The following is a 24,838-nucleotide window of genomic DNA, read 5'->3' as shown; positions in this document are numbered from 1 at the left end:
AGAAGGTCCCATTGTCCCCATCGACAAAAGAAGATGCTCTGGCCTTCTGCTCCTATCAACAGGACCAGCACAGCCTGGTGAAGAGGACTCTCGTGGTGTCAGAAAACCTGACTCAAGTTTTGTTTCTGCTACCCCAAGCAGTGGGATCTGAAGCCCTTTGCTCGCCCCTCTCCCACCTCAATTTCCTCATCTTCACAACAAATGGTGAAGCTCACCAATGTCTCTCGCAGTTCTAATTTCAGTGATTGCACCCCCTTTAATGTGTTTATTCCTAAATGCCTTTGCCTGCAACACCAAATCTCAACCATTATGCTTAAACCTCTTCCTAAAATTTAAAGTGGGCTTCTTTTGTGGGGCTGGGAGGTACGGTGGAGAGCAGCTCAGACATTCATGCAGATATTTTTATCTGCTTTGAGTGCTTCCTCCTTTCCATCCACCTAATCAATAAATATTTACGAATCACTCGTCATGTGCCAAGAAATGTGTTAGGCACTGGAGATTCAGGGAAGCGCACCCTCTCCGGGGCTGGATAAGAGAGATTATCAGTACTAAGCACAGGGCTCTGAGCCCAGAGGGGGCTTGAGTCTCTTCACCCTTTTCTGTCTAATTACACACCAGGAGACCAGGAATTTGTGGGAAAGGAGAGAGATGAATGATTAAGACAGGAGCATGTTGTTGGAATCTCAACCCTTCAGGCAAAGCCACCTGCTTTAAATGTTTACACCTATTAACCACTGAGATTATTTAGGTATGCTTGTGTGATACAGAAAATGTTACCCAACATACCAAAAAGCAAGAGAATGACTCTATTTTCTCAATGTTGCCTAAAAAATTCACATTGCTCTGGTGGGTTCTTTCCTTCTCTGTGAATTGATTTGAGATGCCTGATCTGTCCCTCAGTGAAAGATTTTCTAGATTAGATTGGGGAAAATGTGTTGTAAGATGAAGCTTAGAGAAATAGCAATTTGAAATAACGAGACCATGCATTTGCTCTGCTGTTCCTAATCAATGTTTCATGTTGGGTCCCATTAACTTGGATTTCTGAGCTGCCATTTTATTGGAGGTGCCAATTAAATAAAGGGTCATTTGGTCCCCATGACAACAGTGGAACGGTACAGCAAATTAAGAAATCTGGTGGGAGGGGAAGGCCAGAGAAGAGAGGCGAAGAGAGAAAAGAGAAGCCAGAATGGTCTCTATAGCAACAGGAGAGCAGAACCATGATGCTCCTGGGGAAGCAAGTGAAGCTGTGCACTCTTCTAAAACAGAGCAAAAACCCAGAGGGCAGGACCACAGAGGCAAAGGCACAGAAAGAGGCAGCCTGTTATAAGATGTTCCACCCACCAATAATTATGCCTTGGGAATTAATTATGACCCAAAAAATAAGAGGTAGGAAGAGTAAGGCAAGTCAATACCTATAATTCTACTCTAGAAATCTATTTCCTGTAACCTGGGGGAAAATGTATTGAAGTGGCCAGATGCAGAATGCACACTTTGGATCCCTGTTCCTGAAAGTGTGGCCTGCAGACTGGTGATGCCATCCCCGCCATGAAGCCTGCCAAAAATGCAGAATCCCACCCTATACCTGCTGAATCAGACCTGCAGTCTAACAAGAGCCCCAGGTGATTCCAATCAGTTTGAGAAGCACTGATTCATCAGGATGGGAGTTGCTTGTCAAAGTCACTGCAAAGAGCATGGACATACACTGCAACAAATTTGAACACAGCCTTGAAGTGGCCCAGACACTGCTCTGCAGTGGCCCGAGGGGTGGGGGTAGGGCAGTGCACACATCTGTCCAGGTGCAGGCAAAAAGGGGTGTGTTTTCTAGAGAATTTTAAAAAGGTGATACAACCCACTGATGTCAGTCTGTATTTGGTACTGGTGATTCTGGCTGTTATCAGTGGTTACACCTCCCACCAGCCAGGGTAGTCCACGGATGGACCATCACATTTCCCCATTCAACAAGCGGCGCACTGTGGCAGGGAGGAAGTTCAGCCGTGCTCTAATCGGGGTCTGCCCTGCTAAGTACTTCTTCACTACGGGTGGCCACGAAAGCACTGCTTTTCTTATTCTTCATCTTCATCAGTTACATCTCTTTCATCACCACTCGGCCTTTTAATTTTCTGGTTCTATAGAGATTACGTTTATAGACATCAAAGTTCAGCTCCTCAAACCATTTCCTCTTAGGAAACTGTACAGACAGAGCTCTGTCTGTACTCCAGCAAGCTTTGCTTCCACCTTGATGCTGTGATCCCACAGCAGCTGCAGAGGGAGTCAGGCTGCCCTCATAGTCTCACTGCTTGCCTCCTCTGGTCCCCACGCAGATGAGGGAGGGATGCATAGGAGGGTGAGGACTCACTGGCCAGCTGGGGGCCCTGGGCAAGTCTCCTGTGCCTTTAGAGTCTCTGATGGCCCATGTGTGCACCTAGCATCTGCTGTCCCCCTTGTGGGCTGCCCTGAGGAGGAAAGGAGGTGATTCCAGGCCATGAGCTAGAGTCTTGAGGGCCTCAGGAAGGCCGGCTTGTTCCTGCCCATGCCCCATCCCCACCTTTACTTAAGTCCTCCCCTTGTCTGAGTCTGTTCTTAGTCTGCCATGACAAAGTACCACAGACTAGGTGGCTTATAAACAACAGGCATTTATCCCTCACAGTTCTGGAGGCTGGAAGTCCGAGATCAGTGTACTAGCACTGTCCGGTTCTGGCAAGGGCCCCTTCCGAGTTGGAGATGGCCAACTTCTAGTATCTTCACATAGCAGAAGAGAGCTCGCTGGGGTCCCTTTTTTAAGGGCACTAATCCCAACCATGAGGGCTCCATCCTCATGCTAATCACTTCCTAAAGGCCCCACCTCTAATAACATCGCATTGGGATTAGGGTTTCAATATGTATTTGGAGGGAACACAAATATTCAATACTTGACCCCCCCATCCCCTCTCCTCCTCCCCAACCCTTCTAGACTCAGACCAATTCCCCACAAACTGTCCCTAACCAGCTTCCCTCTCTCATCGATTTCCCTCTCTTGCATCTGAACTCCTACACCACGCAGGCAGAGTTTCTCAACCTCAGCACTACCTACATTTGGGGCTGGATAACTCTGTGCTGTGGGGCTGTACTGTGCATTGTAGGATGTTTGACAGCATCCTTGGCCTCTACCCACTGGATGCTGGCAGCACCTTCTCCTCCGTGACAACCCAGTCTCCATACATTTTGGGGGATGTAAGATCACCCCTGGCTGAGAAGTACTGCCCCAGGGTCTGGCCTTGGGCCTAGCATTTCACCTGACACCCTCCCTGGGATGACTCTGTATTGGAGGCTGTATGACCATGGATGATTATATCATCTTGCTGTGCCTCAGCTTCCTAGCTTGTATAATGGGTACAACAACAATAGTACCTGCCCACAGAATGCTGCCCTGAAGGCTCAGCAAGTCAGTCCACACATATTCTCAGAGCACACAGCACTCAGAGCACCCAGAGCACAGACACACAGCACTGAGCACTGCGAGCCATAAGTCCTTTCACTTCTCCTCAAACCGACCAAGCTCCCCGGGGAGCAGGGACTGTGTCCATGGGGGCCCTGGGTCCCACAGCCCCTCAGCAGTTCTCATGCATGCACCCAAGGTGTTTAATAAGCAACTTGCTCACTGGCAGGAGTGACTGGTGGGCCTGCCTCCCCAGCCCCACCCCCCGCTTGCGTCTCCACACGATCACAGCAAAACCAGACCAGCCTTTCCGGGCCAGGCTCAGACCCCATCTCTCCCTGACTCAACATCGGCCCGTGTCCATCAATTCAAGCAGAAACTTCCAAAGGCCACTGCCCTTTCTGCTACCTACCTAGGTTTTACTCCTTCAAGGTCAACTTTAAAATTGCATAAAATGGTCCATCTAATCACTTGTAACCTCTCACCTTTATGTTGGCCGCAGAGACCTTGTACGTCTCTAATTATCCTCCACATGCATACTGTCAAGCCAGCTTCCTCAGAGCGTGGCTCAGTGCCTCACAGAGGCCCAATTAAACCTGTCTGAATGAATATCCATGTTCAAAGTTGATTCTCTAATCTTATTTTCAATGTGTATTAAGCAAGAGGTAGAATTTAAGTATAAGATATAAGAAAAAGAAATTAAAGGAGACCAAAGAGGACTATTTCTTTCCAGATGTGATTATCTTATGTGAAATTAGAATTTAATCCATTTCATTAAAAACAAAAAGGCACCATCCGTGTGTCCTATACACTCACCTTCACCTCCCACCCCCACCCCCTCAGCTGAGGATGCTGGCTTTGTGATTTTTCTTTTGCTCACAATGACTATTTGCATGAATTAATCCTCTTCCTTCTCCCTCCCTCTCACACATGCACATACGCACACAGCTATATTCTAGCTAAGTCTTTCAGGAAATCCCTGCAGGACCCCAAAAAAAGTTGTGGAATCTCAGTCTACCTACAGTACCGCAGCGCTTGGTGCAGAGCTACTGGGGTCTACAGATGCCGTCATGGAGGAGGAACATCCCAGTCACACTGGCCATGCATTCAGCAAGTCCCAATGTGCTCAAAAAACCCCACATGAATGCTTCATGTCTAAAGAAAATCTCATTTCGTCTCAAGTATTCACATTTAATTTTCTTTTAAGTAGCTCTTCTTAGCTTTATAAGCATCAGTTGAGGTTGAGCAGGGAGTATGCTCAGGTATGAAAAAGCTTCCATGGACTGCAGGAGAGTTTCCTCCTCCTGGCAACGAGCACATGTGAGTTGCTTTACCCGGGGTCTGAGGGAGGACAAACTCACCTGCATCATAGTCAGGGCCACTGGGAAGGAAAAAGCGCTCTCAGATTTGAAGCATTTCTGACATTTTTGACAGGGATGGTAAATCATGCCAAGTGTATCTGGCTGACTATAAGTGACTGTCTGGATTCCCAAGCTGAGGCCATTTCTGTTGAGGCTGAGTCTGGGCTTAGTGGGAGAGTGCTGTGATTGACTAGTGATGCCTGTGATGGACATGCTGCTATCAGAAAGTAGTGTAATGTGAACCAAATACACTTCCCCTGATCTAAATTGATTTCAGGGAAGAATCTGTAAATGGTAACTTGATGGTAAGCTTCCTGAGTGCAAATCCACGGCTTTTGTGTTTGTCTTCCTTGGTGCCTGACACTTGAATATGTTCATATACATTAATGACTGGATGGGGGTCACACTTCATATCACTTGAGGTTTACCACAGCAGCTGATTTTCCCCATATTCAGATACCTTAATAATGCTCTGGCAGGTGGACAGAGGCAGGCCTACCAGGCTGGTGCCATTAATGGACATGATCTGGTCACCGATATTCAGCTTCCCAGATTTCTCTGCAGGGCCACCATGCATCATGTTGGCAATGATCACGGTAGGGAGGATGGATCCCCAGCCAGACTCCACAATCACCACACCTAGGATTTCTCCTTTCTGCTTCTCTATGAAAACCTGGAAGGAGAAAAACATTTAGAAAGCCTGCATCAGCGACCATCTGGGGTAGCTAGAAATCAAAGCCTCTCCCCCATTCCTGTCTCGCCTAAAGAAAGACACTTCTCTGGGGACACCAACCCAGATGAGTTCCTGTCTTCTCAGCATTCCGCATATTTGGAGTTTTTAAGAAATGAATTCACACAGGTCTACACTCTTTTGTAATTCACTCTTATTTCACATAAGCAAACTTGCCTCAGCACACAACCATGAGGACCACCAGTTTTTTTTAAATTTCTTCATCACTCTTGTTTCACATAAGCAAACTTGCCTCAGCACACAACCATGAGGACCACCAGTTTTTTTTAATTTCTTCAGTCCTGTCCTCAGTGGCAGGGGAAGAGGCTCTGTGGGTGGGTGGTGTGTTACGGTTTCTACAAATAGCTTTTCAAATTCCAAGTGCAGGTTCCCCCTCCCACAGTGCTTCCCCAATTCACTCTGACATTTAAGTTTCTTGAGTTAAATAAACACACAGAAACACTTCTCTGCAAGGAGAAAGTTGAGAAAAAAGAAAAAAAAGTGATGCTGAAGTTATCAAAACCAAAAGGTTAGGTGTGCACACAGGAAGTGCATATCCTGGATACATAGACTTTTCACAACCTTCACTGGCAGGGCAGAGAAGACAGGGGTTGATGTTGGATACTTGCACTCTGGGGAGGCCTGCAGAGATGCCACTAAAAGGTACTGCACCTCTTGGAAGCATCCAACAAAGAGTGTGTATGTGTATATTTGGAGGGCTTGAAAAAGTCCCTTTCACAGGTTAGTGTCTGCTTCCCCCAGCTGCTGAAGCTTACAGTCAGCCCCTTCTCTAGAGAACTGTCCTTAGCTGAAAGGGAGACACATTCTGTTAAGGTTGAATTGTGTCCCCCCAAAATTTGTATGTTGAATTACCAACCCCCAGTGCCTTTGACTTAGATTGTGACTTTATTTGGAGATAAGGTCTTAACAGAGGTAACCAATTTTAAATGAGGTGATTAATATGGGCTCTAATCCAATATTACTTGTGTCCTTATGTAAGAAGAGGAATGGTTATCTGTCATGGTTATCAAAAAAGGAAGAGGAAATTTGGACATAGAGACATGCACAGAGAAAGGATGATGTGAAGACACAGGGTGAAGACAGCCATCCACAAGCCAAAGAGAGAGGCTTGGAACAGATTCTTCTCTCATGGCCCTCAGAGGGAACCAATGCTACCAACACCTTCCTTTTGGACTTCTGGCCACAAGGTCTGTGAGACAATAGGTTTCTGTTCTTGAAGCCACCCAGTCCATGGTACTTTGTGACAGCAGCCCTAGCAAATTCATATACCCCCTGTCCAGCCTTGGCCAATGACCGGCATGGGGTACAAAGGCTTGCCAGCTCTCTTGCTCCAAGGTAAGACAAATCTGTCCTGCAATCTGTGTCATGGAGCTTCCCTCTGGGACAGAAGGAAGCTCATGTCCAGGAGACCACACCCTTACTTGGTGTCCCACCACCAAGCTTCCCACATCCCTTCTGTTCTGAGGCACTCACCCAACAAACCTCTGTGACAAGAATCCCTGCCTCAGGCTCTGCCTCTGGGGAATCTGACCTAAGACACCTGACAGACCCCAGTGGATCAAATGATCAGTTTCTCATTAAAATTTCTTCTTACCTGTGGGATCAAGTCCAAACCCCTCAGCTGGACTTGCAGGCCCTCCAGTTCTGACCCAGATCTCAGGCCCATCTATCTCCTTTCCTGTGCCTACCTCCTGCTCTAGCCAAACTGTACTTCCTCATTCTCTAGACAAATGTGGAGCTTTCTGACCTCCAGGCTTCCAACCATTCCACAGACCCCCACCCTTGGCTTGCCCCTACAATCCTCAGATCACCAGACCAGCTTGGATAGGCTCATCTTCCTACAGGCATTCCTGAATAGCTCAGTTTGAAGCCACAGGCCATTCCCAGAGAAGCACAGCATCTCTTGTCTGAAACTTGAGATCTTCTCTGTTTGTGCAAGTGTAGTTGGCTTTGATTAGTGCCTGTACCTGGCACCATCATTTAACTTTTTCAGTGCCCTTACCTAGATTGCAGGGTTTGTACAGGCAGAGTTCAGGTCCTATCTGCCTCTGGGACCCACCCAAAACTTAGCTCAGGATGACCAGGAGCAGAGGATGTGCTGCCTCTCTGTTTATACCTGTCCACAATGGCATTTCATGACAGGGCCCCAGAGTGGGGAGCGAGAGATGGGGGTTAGCAACTTCATGATGTCCCGCCAATACAGCACTCCTCACTCTTGATCTCCCTTCACTTCCGCGGCAGGGTGCCCCCCTTTCCAAGCCCCTGCCCAGCTGACCCAGCCTGGAGAACAGCTTCAGGAAAGTACCCACATCTTTACAGTTTTCCGACTTGGAGAAGTGGATCAGGTCATCGTTGTACATGTCCTGGGTATTGAGCAGGTCACTATACTCCTTCTGGCTGAGATCTTCGGGGTTAATCCCATTGGCCCTGAGGAATTCCTGGTATGCCACGCTAAATGCCTGTCCGATGGACTGTGCAATCAGCTGAGCCTGGAACAGCAGCCAGAGAGGAAAGATGGTCAGCAGGGCAGTGCACCTGGTGAGCGGCCTAGCGCACTTCCCACGTGAACAATGGCCCTCCTGGAGTCTGAGGAAGCCCTAGACATCACGCCTGCTGGGCCAGTGGTTCTACGTGGGGCTACCAGTGCCCACCAGGGGCAATTTTCAGAAAGACTGGGGATGTTTTTGATTATGACAATGATCATAAGAGAGCTACTGGCATTCAGCAGACAGGAGTCAGAGATGCTGAATATCCTGCAATGCAAAAAACAGCTCGATACAGTGATGAGTCATTCTATACCCTGCACCATCTTCACAGATCCCACTGGACATTCATGTGTATGCAATACTTGTTTACAGTTACCTGAGTCCAGGATTCAACTCCAATTTATACATAAACACAAAGACTTTGTGTGGCTCCAATACACATCGAACATTTCAAGAATAATACCGTGTGAATTGAGAGAAGATGTTATTTTGCTTAATTCAGTACTTCACCAAGAGGAAACTTCATGACTTTGGAAAATCATCAACATCAGTGCCGCTGTGATATCTGTGTTGCCGATAAATCACATCCCTATCAACTTGCACGTGTGCTGTTGTGCATGGTGATTCTGCATGTGCTTGTAGATACCTACATATTATTTAGCCCTCAATTTGAAATGTCAACTGGAAAGTTTACGATATCTCACTGCACACTGTGTTCTCCTAAATCCAAGCTTAATCAAGTAGATATAAGCATCTGACTAACTCATTATGCCTTTCAGAATGGTTGCGCCAGAGCATTTATTAATACGTATTGTAATATGGTTTTATTTTGGTTTGCTTTCCTTTATATTATATTTATGGCCACAATTTGATTATTCTGGGAAAGATTTTTCAATAGAGGAGGTTATATTAGCTATTAATTTCATTTCAGGATAGTAATGGGTCATTAATAAAATATTTATTGTAGAAAGAGAGTGTTGGGTCTAACAGAGTTGAGAACTCTGACTGGTCCAACCCTGCATTTTCCAGTTGAGGAGATGGAGGCCCAGAGACACAAAGGAACCTCTCAAGGTCACACAGCTTGCAGGAGGTGGCACTGGCTTCTACACTGGGTTTTGATAGCTTTTCCCTGCATTAATCAAGCAACATTATTAATCCAGACAGCCAAGAGCAACTGAGCACTTCTCATGTGGCTATGCTGCAGTAAATGCTATACAAGGTATATGCTATGAAAAGTAAATGCTATACAAGGACCATCACTGAATCTGCATATCAATTCTATGACAGCTATTAGTATGACTGGTCCACAATCCTTCACTTGGAATGCCAGAGGCTCTGCTTCAGAATTCAAAACTTTTCCAATTTTAGAAAGGTAGCAGGGTGCAAATACTGTACATTGCGCCATAACCCCCTTTAGGGTCTGGGGAAGTACACAGAGCACAGCAACATTTCTGTGGCAAAATCTGTAAGATTCATGGTAAGCTGGACAAATCCTATAAACGGCCTCCTGGCAGGCAAGGCAGGTTTATCAGCCACCTGACTTCAAAAATCCCTTTTGTTTCTCAGAGCTTTCTCGACTTTGGAACTATGGATCTATATTAGTGTCCCCATTGGGTAGACCAGGATATGGAGGTTGAGGGGTTAAACTGCACACTTCCTGAGAAGGGGCTGGGGGCTGAATCCAGAGCTCATCCTCCTGCCCACCACACCGGACGGCTTCTCTGTGAAATTCTGATGGGCAGAAAAACAAAGCCAAACCAGAAAATCTCTAGAGCAGTGCTTTAAAAACACAATTCTAACCTCCACTCCTCTTTACCCACCTTTCCTAAATGTTGGTAAAAGCACCTTATTAACAGCAAAATGGGAACTTTCCCTGTGGCTGGCTATGGGAAAAGAAATACTTAACTTTTCTGTGAGAATCTGATGACTTTACAAATCACATCAAGAACTACCACCGTCTACCTATTGTAAAACTGGAAGGAGTAAGGCATTGCTTTTGGCATCAGAGAGGTACACGTAGACAAACTGAAAAATATATACCTGGGAATGTGACCAATAGACTTCCTGATCATCATTAGTGGATGCCCCTGGTGAATACACTGGCTACTGAGATTTATGGACCACTAGCCATGTGCCACACATCAAGCTTTAACTGCAATATCTATGAGAGTGCCACAGCAGCCTGGTGAGGGAGGTACTATCGTCCTGCAGAAGAGGAACTTGAGGCTTAGTGGCTGCACAGCTTGGATGAGGAAGGACTCAAGCTCAGCTTGCCCAGTTCTGGAGCCAGCACACTCTGGCCCTGCTCTAGTGAAAGCAAAGGGGTAAGATTCCCAGGTCCACTCTTGCCTACCTCTTGCTTCTCCAATCTTTCCTTTCTTCCCTGATGGATCCAAGGGTACCCCAAGGAGAAGAAACCCCTCCCTATGAGCTCCAGCCAGATGGAGGTAGCAGTGGGGCCTACAGTGATCCTCGATCCCTGTAACTCCATCTTTTCGCTGGCCTGCAGGACACAGGAGGCTTACAAGTCCAAATTTTCCCTCTTTTGGAACTTTCTGAGAACCTCCTAAAACTCATTTTCCCCGTTTGCATGTTGGCCTCAGCTTTACAGGGACAGTAGGGAGAATGGCAGGCAGAGGTATTTCAAGCTCTCTGTCCTCCCAGTGACCTTGTCCTGTGGCTGCTTTCTAGAGAACATGACCAATAAAGATGGTGACAGTAAGTGTCAGCGTCTCCTCCTCTCTGTGCCCACAGCCACGACAGCTCTGGTTCCCCGGAGAAAAAAGCAGGATGGCTGCTGACAACTAACTTCCCAGAGGAAGGCAATTTCTGCAGCTAGACGAATGCTGTACTGGAGAAGAAGGGCCTCTTTGAAGGAACCAAGGCTACCAGACGCCATCTTCTCTTCCCAGATCAGGACTCCGTGCTCCATGTGAGAAACAGAGCCTATTCCTCTGTGTCAGGAGGAAAAATGAGCACAGTCAAAAGCAATGGCCCTCAGTGGTTGGGTGAGTTTTCTGCTATTAAAAATTACTATGGGGCTCTGGCCTCCCCTGGGGGGCAGCTTCTGAGGCCTGCTGAGGCCCAGGATGGCAGGGAGAGGTAGGGGAGCACCTAGGAGCAGCTCAGGTGCTAATGCAATTTGCAGCCTGGTGGCCTCACTAGCAGCTTGGGTTACAAGCCTGAAAGTAGGCCAAATGATAGAATGGCTTCTGTTGTAAACAAATTTTCTCTGTTGACTGCATCACCCAGAGAAATGGAGCTTAGGAACCACTGGCTTTGTGCCAGGAAAAGGAGCGGGTTTTCCTAAGGACTGGGGTGGGCAGTGCTCCTGCTGTTTGCTGGGGAGGGACAGGGATGCTAACTTTCCTGTAGCCCAGAGGATGGTCCTGGACCACAAAGAACTGTCCTCCCAAAATACCCTCATGCTTGGACAGACCTGCTCAAACCCCTACAGGGGGTGCCAAATTCTTCCTACTCTTCACCTCATCCCAAAGTCTCTAATAGCTCGGCCTCCTTTCCCTTCCTCAAAGGGAAACGCAGCTAGCCCCTGCCTCAGGGCCTTCGCATTTGCTCCTTCCTCATTCTCACTTTATTCAGGTCTCTGCTCCAAGGTCATCTCCTCAAGTGAGGGCTTTGTTGATCACCCTACCTGATATAGCCCCTGTCCCTCCATCCCCTGACCCTGTTTTATTTGTCTGTGGAGCACTCCCCACTACCCAATTTTACATTAAGTATATTTACCTATTGATTTTGTCTCCTTTCAGCCCTTGCGATGAGTACCCTGTTTTATTTAGCCTTGTATCTCTAGTGCTGGAACAGTGCCTGACACACAGTACGTGCACAATAAATACATGCTTCATGTGTGATGAATTAAACTGAATCAGGTTCTGAGAAGTCAAGAGAACCCAACCCAGAAGGAGATCAAAGGAAGCAACGCTTACATCCTCAGACTCGAAGACGTGGCAGATCATCTTGTACTGCCTTTTCCCATCCTGGGATGGGTGGGACGCTTCCACGTTCTCCTGGGAGTTGGAGCGAGGCATCCGCCGGCGGGCCATCAGCACAACGATGTTCCCAATGTCCGCAATGTAGGAAATGGTCCTCAGAGGGTGGTCCATCATTGTCTCCTGGAGGCAGGAGGAGAGGGCGGGTAAGTCCAGCTCAGCATCTAATGACCTAAGAGAGCGCCTGCCACCCTACAGCCAGTCAAGTATGGTTCACATGCAAGGCGGGCTCCAGGACTCACTGCAAAGCCTATGCTGAGGGATCAGTGGATACCCAACGGATACCCACCCAGGCCTGAGGGCATTTCCCTTGGCTAATCAAGAGCAGGAAATGATCTGTGGCAGGTGAAAAGAAATAAGAAATTCCAAACAGTAGAATCTCTTGTGGGGAAGTTTTAAAAAAAAAAGACACAAAAATCAAAATGGCACGGCTGTTTCTGTGTGCGTGAATGTAAGAGAGATTTTAAACACAATTTCTTAAAAGACGAATTTGTTCACATTAATGAATTCTCTGATTAAAATTTCTGAAAATGCTAAACATCATCCATGTCTTAGGGGCGTTTTTGGGCTTTAAGAAAGCAATCCCAAACCCCACCCAGCAGCAGGCACTGTGAACACCACCTTCTAGCTCACTGGGGCCCAGAATCTGGGGACAGCTGCTCTACAGACACACGCATCTCTGAGTTACGATGCCATTAAGCTTCACCCTGGGAAAGGTGGAAGCCAGCTGATACCTGCGTGTCGGCGTTCAGCACTTTGATTCTCTGGGTAGAAATGAAGAGATCCACTTCAGTCATTGGCTGAGATTCGCCTTCAGGAGCCTGAGAAGAAAAAATGCACCAAGAGAAAGTTTGACCACACTACCCTGACCCTGATGCAGAAGGAGTCAGGTTAGCTCACACAGAGGCACCAAGACACAGTCACCAGAACAGCAATACAGACTCTAGGGTTAAACTGCCAAAGCTGAAGGTACCACACAGAGGATGGACACATGGACAAGAGTTAGCACCTCTAGGTTACAGGGAAAAATGCAGAATCCCCTTTTCTTCCTCCCATATAGAAGCAGTAACTCACTGCAGTAGATTTCACTCTTTGAACGACGATGGCAAGTGGCCCTCTTTGTAAGGGTTTTGGAGCCCAACAGATTGAAGAAATAGGGCAAAAAACTCATACCAAAAGGCCTTGGGGAAGTCACTTAGAATTTGCCTCTGCTTGAGCCGATGGGAGACAATGTTTATAGCAGCTGCAAATGAAGCCATTTGGATGCAGTTCTGGTAAGAGGGTCTTTATGTTTACACACCACCCAGCAACACAGAAGCAGTCCTGAAGCCACCCCATTAAGAAAGAGCCCCAATGCCTCAACGTCCCAGGAGTAGTAGTTCATAAGCACCTAGAAGCTCCACAACCAAAAAGCACAGTCTGGTTCATTTAGGGCTTAACTCTGTACATGTGTGGTTATTAGCGAGTTTTTTTTTTTTGCATCCAGCAATCTGACAAATCCACAAATCAAGCATAACTATAATCGAACAGACTCAATTCCCTGCCACATCGATGCTCCTGAATGTTTGGAACTTCCATACTACTATACGATTCATTTAGCATCTCCAATCTGCTCCCTGTCGTTCCTCTGAAGTGAAATGACTAATGAGCAACAGAAAACGGCCACCTTCGGCAACTGAGTTTTGAGAAACGCTGGCTTATGGGGCGGTTCAAAAAGAAATCTGAACAAAAACTTGCTGGATGCAGAAAACAAAAACACGAAAATATAAAAAGGTAAAACAGAAACGAATGAAAACAGGCATAACACCAAGCTGATGAAGTTGTTTGTACTGCACCTTCTTCCTGCTTTTGGCTAATTTCTGGGCCATCTGCTTAGCATGGAACAAACAGAGACAGGAGAATAGTTAGAAAGAATTTGCAGAGACTCAAAGTCAAAAAGGGAATTGACAAACTAATACTGAATAGTGGCATAAAGCATTTCTGTGGGAGGAGGACTGGCTTTTAAAAATCCCAGTCTAAAGATAATCAATATCATAATTCAGAATTTAGTATGTGGGAAGTGGTGAAGTGAGACAAAGGAAATGTGTTGCGGTGCTTCTTATACTTAATTGTGACTGATCTTTCCAAAGAAACAAGTTTTGGTTCTGTTAATTTTCTTTATTGTACGCCTGGTTTTCTATTTCACTGATTTCAGCATAGATCTTTATTTCCTTCTACTTTCTTTGGGTTTAATTTGCTGACTTCTCAGCTTCCTGAGATAAAAAATTATGGCTTTTCAAACTTTATTCTGATATTCAAAGCTATGAATCTCCCTCTAAACATTGCTTTGGATGTATTCCACAAATTTTTGTGCTTCAATTTAATCATTATTCCATTAAATTTTTTTCCCAAATTTCCACTGCAATTTCTTCCTAGAACCTTGGATTATTTAGAATTGTTTTATTAATTTTGATACATTTGGGGATTTTCTAGTTATCTTTTTTTTTTTTTTTTTTGAGATGGAGTTTCGCTCTTGTTGCCCAGGCTAGAGCGCAATGGCATGATCTTGGCTCACCACAACCTCTGCCTCCCAGGATCAAGAGATTCTCCTGCCTCAGCCTCCCGAGTAGCTGGGATTATAGGCATGCGCCACCACGCCTGGCTAATTTTTGCATTTTTTAGTAGAGATGGGGTTTCTCCATGTTGGCCAGCCTAGTCTCAAATTCCCGACCTCAGGTGATCCACCTGCCTCGGCCTCCCAAAGTGCTGGGATTACAGGCTCGAGCCACCACGCCTGGCCTCTAGTTATCTTTTTCTACTGATTTTGGAATTAATTCCACTGTGGTCAGAGAACACAGTCTGTATGTCAATCTTTTGAAATATGCTGAGGCTTAGCTGTATGGTCCAGCACATGACTGACTTTGGTGGATATGTCATGTGGACTTCAAAATATGCATTCCGTAGTTGTTAGGGACAGTGTTCGATCAATGACAATTAGGTCAATTAAATTGGTTAAGAGTATTGTTCAAACCTTCTGTGTACTTGCTGGTTCTTTAATCTGCTTGTTCCATCATTTATTGAGTGTTTTAAAACCTCCAGCTGTTATGTGGATTTGTCTGCGTATCCTGATTCTGTCACTTTACTTTATCTTACAGCTATGTTATAAGGTGTGCACATAAGTAGGATGGTATGCCTGCTTGATAAGTTGATCCTTTCATTGTTCTCCCTTTTTACCTCTAGTAATACTTCTTGCCTTAAATTTGTGTAATATTAATGTAGTTTACACCTAACTAAAAACGGATGTACCATTCTCCCTTTTGCTCACAATTAAAAGACAGCATAGTTGATAAAAGCAGAGTGGGGCTAGATTTTCTACCAAGTTCTGGCTCTGCCACTTACTAGCTGTGTGACTTTGAGGCAAACCACTGAACATCTCTGTGCCTCAGTTTCTTCATCTGTAAAATGAAGATAAAAATAGTGTCTACCTCACAGGGATATTTTGAGGACAAAATGAATACAGGCAAAGCTCTTCAAACAGTGCCTCATACATTCTAAGCACTATATTTGTGTTTGCTGTTATATGATTATAATTGACCTAGGTCATGATGCAATTTCTTGCCTTTTGCTAAGGCTTGCTATTTATACAGATCTCGTACAAATAATGGCGAGTCAATGGCCGAACTGCAGATGCTGTTGTGGTAATGGGAGTGGGGTGGAGGAAGAACTGCTCTCTCACATTCCTGGGTACTCACCTGGTAGAAAAGCTCCTCTGCTCTCAGCAGCACATCTCTGTTTCATTAGTGACTAAAATATGTTGCCTATACTACCTCATTTTAGAGAAACTAGATGAGTGAGCCATCCAGACACCACATAGCGAATCTCTGGTACACCCGGGAAACCAGGGCAACCGCACTCCCACACAGATGCCCTGGTGGCCATGAGTTCACAGTGAACAGTCTGCTCTGAAAAAGTCTGAAGGTAGCAACTCTGTCATCCTGACTGCTGCACATTACAGCGGGAATATTTCTGCATCTGAGAAGTGACCCTATGCTGATGTTATGCCATGCCACACCACGAGGATTCCCATGTGGAATCCCAGAGTCTGGCCAGGGATGTTCTGACTGGCATCAGTTATAATCTGCATAACTGACAGCTGGGAGATCTTTAATGTTTGTTTACCTCTCCTGAAATGATATGGCAGTAATACAGGAATTTCCATTACTTCGGATACCAAACCCTAACAGCTGTTGGTCAAAATTCTTCAATTCTAGGGAGCCAATTTGAAATAACTCTTACAAAAGAAAATAGGTTCCACCATCACTGGAGTACCCATTTTTTTTTTTTTTTTTTTTTTCTGGAACTGGTGTTGAGGAAGAGGATACAAAAGGCAAGGCAAATTGAGTTTCATGAAAGGTATTCTGAAACTTTTTTTTTTTTTTTTTTTGAGACAGAGTCTCGCTCTGTCACCCCGGCTAGAGTGCAGTGGTGCCATCTCAGCTCACTGCAACCTCCGCCTCCCAGGTTCAAGCAATTCTCGCGCCTCAGCCTCCTGAGTAGCTGGGATTACAGGCATGTGCCACCACACCCGGCTAATTTTTGTATTTTTAGTAGAGACGGGGTTTCACCATGTTGACCAGGCTGATTTCAAACTCCTGACCTCAAGTGATCCACCCGCCTTGGCCTCCCATAGTGCTGGGATTACAGGCATGAGCCACCGCGCCTGGCCTGAAACAGTTTTTATGAAGTTAAAAATATTCTGTGGATTTAGAGTAATACCATCTTTAAATCACTCATGATATCCAAGTACCCTGCAACAAATTATAATTTAAAATTTAAATATAACATCACAGAAGACGGGAGAGTTGGAGCCAGAATGAGAAATTAGGGTAGCAGAAAGGGGTCCAAGAGAAACATAAGGCCAGCATGCATTTTAAAGCCAGGAATGACAACATCTATTTAAACCCTCGTGTTTCATGGGATTGATCATGGTTTACCACATGGTGGGGTGTGGTGCAAAGGACAAACTGCAGCACCACCCACCCACTTACTCCATCCACAATGTGTACTGAGTTTCTGCCATTGTTAACACACTCTAGATTAGTCGTGCCAGGGATGCTCCTGACTGTTCTGTCTTTTCTCTCCCCACTGACATTGACTGAGAACTTGCTATGTGCCAGAATCCTTTGAAGTATTTCACATAAATCAGTGTAAAAGCTTACAACACCCCTGTGAGCTACTACCGTGCTAGGTGGTAAGCCATGATCAATCCCATGAAACACGAGGTTTAAGTAGATGTTGTTATTTCTGCCTACATTATGTTATCCTCATTTTTCAGAAGAGGGAAATGTGGCACAGAGGCTAATTAACTCGCCCCAGGTCACACGGCTGTGAAGTGGCAGAATACAGATTCAAACTCTGGCAATCTCACTCCACTGTAAACCCCTAGTTGTGCAACTGGGGCAAGCTTGTCATCTGTAAACTTCTCCATTTGTCTATACCATGGGGTTAACAACACCTACCTCACAATGTTCTCTACCCCATCCATTTTGACGAGTAAATGAGATTGAGATAATGCATGTGAAGGGCCTAATACTTCACTGATCATAGACTTCTTCAACTAAGCTGGGAAATGCTACAACTTAGGCAAAGCTATAATGATAGAAATTTTACTTCTATAATGAAATCATAATTTTGAGAAAATCATAAAAGAATGAAAAAAAGCTGATCTTTGGGACAGGCTAGTTAAGATGAATATATGAATATTTGATAATGAATGCTGCTTGCCAAAATGCTGCTGCACAGCTTGCCAAAATGGACCACAAGATACCTAAACACCATTTGTAATCTAATTGCATTAGCTTCACAAATATAGGAAGAATGGAGACACAAACACCACACTCTGGGTGGATGGACATGAAGCAGTCTCTGTGGTTCAGGTAGGGCTCAGGAGGCCACCCTATCTTCTGGTTAAAGAGCAGAGAATGAAGTGGGAATGAGAGTGGAAGGTAAGGTGGAGATGCAGTGGAGAGCAAGGAAGACAAGTGAGCTCATTGTGCTGGCTTCCAGTCTGGCTTTCTCTAGAAAGTGGGTAGGCATGAGTCTCACGTTGTTAGGGGAGAGGGGTGTTTCTATCTAGGGCACATTAAAGACTGACAGCACATAGGGCAAAGCTCTCTCTAGAAGTTTCTCCCAAAACATGTTCCAGAGAATACTACTACTGACAGGTATCTACCAAATGGTGACAATTAGCAGGTATCTATCACATGGTAACAATGTATTCTGTGCTCAAGTAATTATGGGAGCTGCTGTGACATCTTCTTAGTGCAGGACTTCTCAGAGCCTTTAAGAGGAAGACACCTGTAGCAAATGTCCGAAAAGGAGATCTATTTTCTTGAGCTTATTTGCCAGTGGAACTCTATTAGTGACAAGCACTTAGCCTGACTAGAATGCTGCAGGGCACAGTGGGAGGAAAGATGCTTCACACACTGGCGGGTCCACCTTTCTTTAAGGCAGTGGTTCCCAAACGCTGGTGCAGAGTAGAATCTCCTGGAGGGTTTGTTAAAACACAGACTCCTGGGTGCCACCTTCTGAGTTTCTGACTCAGTAGGTTTGGGGTTGGGCCTGAAAACCTGTACTTCTAATAAGTTCGTAGGCAATGCTGATGCTACCGGTCCAGGGATCATGCTTTGAGAACCAGGGCTCTAATGCAATCCCCTAAGGTATATGGGGGCTCTCTGGAAGGATATTACTTCTCAAAAAATGATGACCAACAAAGGCAGAATGAACACATCAGGGAGGGACCAAAGACCAAAACAAAAAAAAAATGTTCAATGACAGATGTCTTCTAATTCTGCTATTGTGCTCAGATATGTCATCTCTTAAATTGTGGTAGATGGAAAAGCCTTTAAATTTCAGAGCCCTCAGCTTACCTTGTATTATTGTTACCTAACATTCTTTTTGGCTTGTTTTTACTGCAAGTTTCTCAAGCTCAAGAACTGTGTATTGGTTAATTTTTATTCCTAAAGGGCCTATCACAGGAGTCTGCATAACAACAGTTGGCATTTGGGGCCAAATTCCTTTGTTTCTTTTCACATTAAGTAGAAAATACCTGGCCAAACCACAGCTCCAAATTCTCTCTCCATGTGGCAAATGAATCTTGTAAATTTTTTGTTAAGAAAACAGTAATTTTCAAAACCCCAAGTCCAAATCCAACGAGCAATGTTGAATTTTAGTATACAGTTGGTACTACATGAGTGGCAGACACCACAATCGACAAATTGAACAGAAATTAAAGACTACTTTGAAATGGAAACCTAAGCTTCAAGGTCAGTGTCTGTTCAGAGATAAAGCACCACGAATACAGGGCACGTGGTGAGCAGTTCTCATTCACATCCAGCCACGTCCATCTGGTCAAACAGTGTAGGCAGAGGAAGAGAGGGACAAAACGGGGGTCCCTGCAGGGAGTGAGGGAAGAAGGAGGAATCAGAAAACAAAGGAGGAAACTACCCCCACCTTTGTTTAGGTGAAAGTGCCAAGCCAGAAATTACTGATCAGCTTGGGGTTAAGGACATTGCTAAATGGATTGCAAAATAAATCCACAGAGCTTTACTTTCTCCTTCCTTCCTGGACAGACACTATAAAGTCTGCAGCTTTGCTGTGCTCTATGTCCTTTCTGTCAAGGTGGCCTAGAATAACTTGTTCTGAAAGGTCAGTCTCTCTTTAGGAAACAGCGTGGCACCATCTTCCTTACAGAGCAGTGTCTCCCAGACACATGTGGGCACCTGGTGCAAGCTCCTTCCACTTGAGCCCAGCCCAGCCTGCTCAGGATCAACACTCTTTGCCCCAGCTTCCCTTTGCATTGATGAAGTCCGCGTATGCTCCCTGACACAGTCACTTTTTGGAGAGTGCTGACTTAAACAGGCATCTCCATTTACACTCGGAAAAAAAGGCTTCTAGCTGGATGTAACGTCAACCGATCTGATGAGCACTTTAATGGATGTAAAAGGAACATGAAGCAGAAAATACTTAATGACAGGCAACAGTTCCTTCCAATGCATAGACGCACATTGTAAAATGATACTTATAAGTTATAAATGAAATGTAACCATTTAATTTTACCACTCTATAATGAATTCCTCACGCCAGAGTAATTTGCTTGTAAAAATAAATCTATGTTTTCCAGATGCCTATTCTGCTCTAGGCAGGTCTAAAATGTATTTATAATCAGAAAGCCTCTATCTTGGTTGTTCTGATCAACAGAGCCATCTAATTTTTGGTTCAAATGAACTGCGGAACTTCGGGATACCCATCCTTTGGAAGCTTTGAAGTAAAATCTCTGATTTCTTATGAGGCAGCTGGACTTTAAAGAAGGAATAACACCTCTATAGGACACCACTGTGGAAATAAGAAAATATAACTCACAATACAATTGGCACTGATGAGCTTTGGTACAGGGATGCTGTGTACCTGAACATTGCTTTACGTTCAAGTGATGTGCCCGTGCCTGCTTTTTCCCTGTAAGGCCATCTCAGCACTACCTAAGTGCCATAAGGGGACTGGAAAGGCATAAATGTTCTATCTGTAGGAGTCCAAAACTATCGGAGGGCTAATAAACAAGGTGTCCCAAATGAAACCTGAACCTTAAAATTTTTGAAACCTTGAAGGATAGAACCTAGAAAAAACTAACCTCAAAGCAACATGTAGTTTTCAACCTCAGGAGTCTTCAGTACTCCTTTGGGGGCAGACTGCTACTTTATTCTGGAAGATTCACCTGAACGGGCTCTGGTAGCATTCCTTGATAGGGGGTCTTTGGCATTTTGGTAGAGATAAAATCTTTGTTTTGTGGCTCTGCCCTGGACGTTATAGGGTCTTGAGCACACCTGGCTCTGGCCCAGAAAATGCCCCCAGTCATGGTGACAAGCAGAGGTGGCCCCACTCATTTCCAAACACATCTTATGAAGGCAGTCCCTGTCTAACAGAGACCCTGAGTGAGGCACACCAGACTTTTGTGCTTCCACCAAACTTGGGGAAGCTAACAGCACCATTCACCTGGAAGCCCAGGTGGCATATCTGGTAACCATGGGGCACGTGAAGTCAGAACTATGTCTCTATGTCTCTTTGATTTAAAGTTCTCTGCTCTGTACAAAATAGGATGTGACTGTGCCTGAAAAGCAGCTTGCTCTCTCTGAGAGGCTTGTGGGTTGTTGTTTTGAATGCTGTGCCTGGAAGACAACTAAATTAAGATGGAGAAGACCTTGGAGAGACTTGCTGGCACAATGTCACCACTTTGTGGAAATGGGAAGACAGTGAAAGGGAACTAGGTCAAGCTTGGATGGGCAGCTCCCCAAGAACCTGGTGATATTCTATCCGTAGCACTGTTTAGTCTCAAAGTCCCAAAAGGTATGAAGTTCAGACTGTCTCCATGGAGTTGTCCTGTTGGGAGCCACGGGGCAAGACACATCTCTTTGGGTCGGGGGTGGGGCTTCCCTTAAAAGAACTGGACCTTCCCACTGTCCATCATTCTGGGAGAGGCTAATTTTAGAAGAAGACAAACACCACAGAAATGGGCCTTATGGCAGCAGGGCCTCTGAGGCACAGGCAAGGTTTGTGTGCCCCAGATGAAGTGGCTGAGTGTATCCCTGACACATGGAAGGAACTAAAAGGTCCTATCAGTAATCCTGACACTAGGTCTGGCCTAGCAAGGTTGTGACAACAGCCACTCTTGAGGCAGTTGCAAATCACTCCTCCCTGGTTTATAAAAACATCGCAGTCATGTCAAAAGTTATGGCATGGGCTTACTGTCCTAGGAGGAGTTAAGAGAAGGGCCAGCTCTGAGCTTGGGGGAGAAGCATTTCCTCCAAGTACGGAGAGGTGGTCAGATCAGTGGGTGACACACAGAGGCCCCAGCAGCAGGAGTGGCAGTGAGCAGCCTGAGGAGGAAGCCATGAGAGGGACGTGGGGCCATTTACACAGCAACCTGGGAACTGCAGGATAACTAGACAGCTGAGGGTTCAGGGGCATCATAATTACGGTGTCGGTGATGTTATGAGCTGTTTACTATTCACCACATGGCAGAGTCTGGATACGTGGCTATCATAATAATCAGCTTGGGCATAAGGCCCAAACCAACTGCCTCTCCTCTGCAAGCACCTCTTGGAATTGCTGGTCACTTACTGTTCCTTTCTACTTCTCAGGCAGAAGGCAGCGGTCAGAGGTGTTCACATCTGCAGGCTTCCCCTGCACTCTGGTGGCACTTGGCCTCTAACACCGTCCTCTCCTCCTTGGGCACACCCCACACACTCCCTGGCTTGCTTTGCCATTCCCTCATTCATGCTGCTGAGCTTGAGAACAAGGATCTCACTTTATCAGCTACTGTTTTTCCTCCCTGCCAAGACCCTGCACAGCTCTTCATGCCTAAGTGCTCAAGGAATAATTTTTTCTTTGATTGCGAGGTTAAGGATTCTCAGTTACTGCGGTCTACCTGTCCCTCTTTCTCCTTCCACATTACCACACAAACACCAGGGTGCAACCTGGGAGTGTGTGAGAGAGAAGGTATGAAATATAGAATGGCTCCTTGAGGGAAGAATCCATTTTGACCAGTTGAAACTGGATAAAACAGACTCTTGCAAGTCCTAACCTATTCCAACTTGCTGGAAATACCTGGTCCTGGACTTCTACCATGATGCTGTCCCTAGGGCTCTAGGTGACAATGACCTCAAGGCTTGGGGAGGCTGCCCAGTAGTTCCAGGTACTGGTGGCACAATGGCATGTGGATGACATTAAAGCACCTTAAGTGTTCCGGGAGTCCTGCTTTGCCCATGATTCTAGGTAGTTTTGGTATTGTGGTGGAGATTCTAGAGCTCTGTGTTGCTGCATTTATTCATGAGAATAAACCAGTTCTGGATGGTTCAAACTAGTTGTGAATGACAAACCAGATGAGAGTGGTTCCTCCTGGATCAAACAGGCTCGTTCCTTTTATGTCTTGATTAAACAGATTCAAACATGTTACGACTGGCTCAAACTAGTTTAAACAGGATTAGCCTTGCACTGACTTTAGACTAGCCAGGTTAGATTTGATCAAAGAGTTCATTTTCCTTGAAGCAAGCCAGTTCAATCTAGCTTGAACAGGATGGACTGGTTCAAAAGCAATGCCACCTAGTTTGAACCAACTCTGTTTGCCACTGACCTCCAGCTGTCAGTGGAAGTCCAGTGGTACATGTCTTGCACTTGAGACATAATACTCAAAATGGCATCCTTCCTCATTACATCAACTTTTCAAAGGTTGTGATCATAAGTACTTCTTCTCAAGATTGGCTATTTATAACAACCTAAATAGATCATGTTTGTATATAAAGACTCCAGTAGACTTTGGAAATTTTTGTTAACAGGCACATGGATAAGCACTGCCTGTGTGACGTCATCTCAAACCACTCTCCTCTAAACTACATGTGGAGTTGTGGCCAGTGCTGTAGACTGCTCAAGTGCCCACACCTGCCCACTGTCCCTGCTGGAGCACCCAGATGTCCTCACCTTGATCCTGCTTACGGCTTCCTGGGCCTGCATCATGCGCACGTTTTTGGAAGGAGTTTTGTCTGAGAGCAGCTGAGTGGAGCCAAGGTAATTGGCGGCAAAAATGATTCCATCGATCAAGTCTTCGGGGTCGCAGGGTCCCGGAACTGTAACACATAGAGCCACAGTGAGGGAAGCCATCCTGGGGCGGGGACTGCCAACCCCCTCAATGGCACATCACCCCTCTCCCATGCCTCACTGCTGGCACAGGTGAGACACAGCCAACCTGCTGGTCTAAGGCATCTCTGTCTATCTGCACCCACACCTCATTTTCAAATAGAAGGCACAGTTTCTAGAATAATTTGCTTCGCTAAAACCATTTACTATGGAAAGTGATGCAAATATTTACTTAAATATGGAACATACAATTCAGCAATAAAGGACACTGTTTCTCCTGTTAGACTGTGAGCTCTTAAGAGACAAGGACCATGTCATATTCACCTCTGACTCTCTTGTGTCTTACTGTTACCCAGGTGGTATCAACTAGATATTTGCTGGATAAATGCTTAAGTAACTAGATGGCTGTCTTTTTAGAAAAGCTTTTTACAGCAATTCCTATTACTTGCCCCCCCATTCATATCTCTTCCTCCATTTAATCCATAATGGAAGAAACAAATTTACAGATCAGAAAAAATAAGATATCTGTTTCAGAATATCTGGATTCCTGTAATGGCCTCTGACCTCAATTGTGCAAGACAGATAACATGACCTCAAAGCCACGGTCCCACGCTGTCAATCTTGTTCACTTACGGGGTATAATGTTCTTGGCCTGTGCCCACACAAAGACAGATTCCAAAGAAAATCAAATTTTCTGTTCTAATTTACCAGCCTTTTAAGTCAAACCTGTTTTAAATATTTTAACTGGGGGCACCTGTTTCTAACCACAATTACTTGTAAACCCTAACTCGAAATTAAAACATGTCTGTGATTAATATATAACTGTACAACAGTCCCTTAAAAAGGCATTTTAATCTGCAATTGAAACATACGTATTTTATTTTCGTTCTTTTTTTTTTTGAGACAGGGTCTCACTCTCTCACTCAGGCTGGAGTACAGTGGTGTGATCTTGGCTCACTGCAACCTCCGCCTCCCAGGTTCAAGGGATCCTCCTGCCTCAGCCTCCCAAGTGGCTGAAACTACAGGCACTAACATGCCCAACTAATTTTTGTAGTTTTTGTAGAGATGGGGTTTTGCCATGTTGCCCAGGCTGGTCTTGGACTCCTGGGCTCAAGCAATTTGCACGCCTCAGCCTCCCAAAGTGCTGAGATTAC

At 45.4% G+C, this 24,838-nt stretch overlaps 1 protein-coding gene across 4 annotated transcripts in view; it reads right to left on the bottom strand.

The window, feature by feature from the left end:
• Nucleotides 1-24,838, bottom strand: part of APBA1 (amyloid beta precursor protein binding family A member 1) — a 265,234-nt gene that overhangs the window by 16,612 nt on the left and 223,784 nt on the right. For 3 of the 4 annotated variants that reach the window (XM_055272323.2, XM_055272322.1, XM_055272324.2), the window contains exons 5-10: nt 23,529-23,674; nt 13,856-13,888; nt 12,755-12,841; nt 11,958-12,143; nt 7,837-8,016; nt 5,237-5,449 (exon numbers count right to left, since the gene is read on the bottom strand). In XM_055272323.2, coding sequence (XP_055128298.1) covers nt 5,237-5,449; nt 7,837-8,016; nt 11,958-12,143; nt 12,755-12,841; nt 13,856-13,888; nt 23,529-23,674 — 845 coding nt within the window. The remainder of the gene's footprint in view (nt 1-5,236; nt 5,450-7,836; nt 8,017-11,957; nt 12,144-12,754; nt 12,842-13,855; nt 13,889-23,528; nt 23,675-24,838) is intronic. The other variant, XM_055272326.1, reaches the window with a different exon arrangement.

Source organism: Symphalangus syndactylus, chromosome 3, assembly GCF_028878055.3.
Source record: "Symphalangus syndactylus isolate Jambi chromosome 3, NHGRI_mSymSyn1-v2.1_pri, whole genome shotgun sequence".
Taxonomy (NCBI): Eukaryota; Metazoa; Chordata; class Mammalia; order Primates; family Hylobatidae; genus Symphalangus; species Symphalangus syndactylus.
The sequence above is the reverse complement of the archived record's forward strand: the minus strand, read 5'-3'. Positions and strand labels throughout refer to the sequence as shown.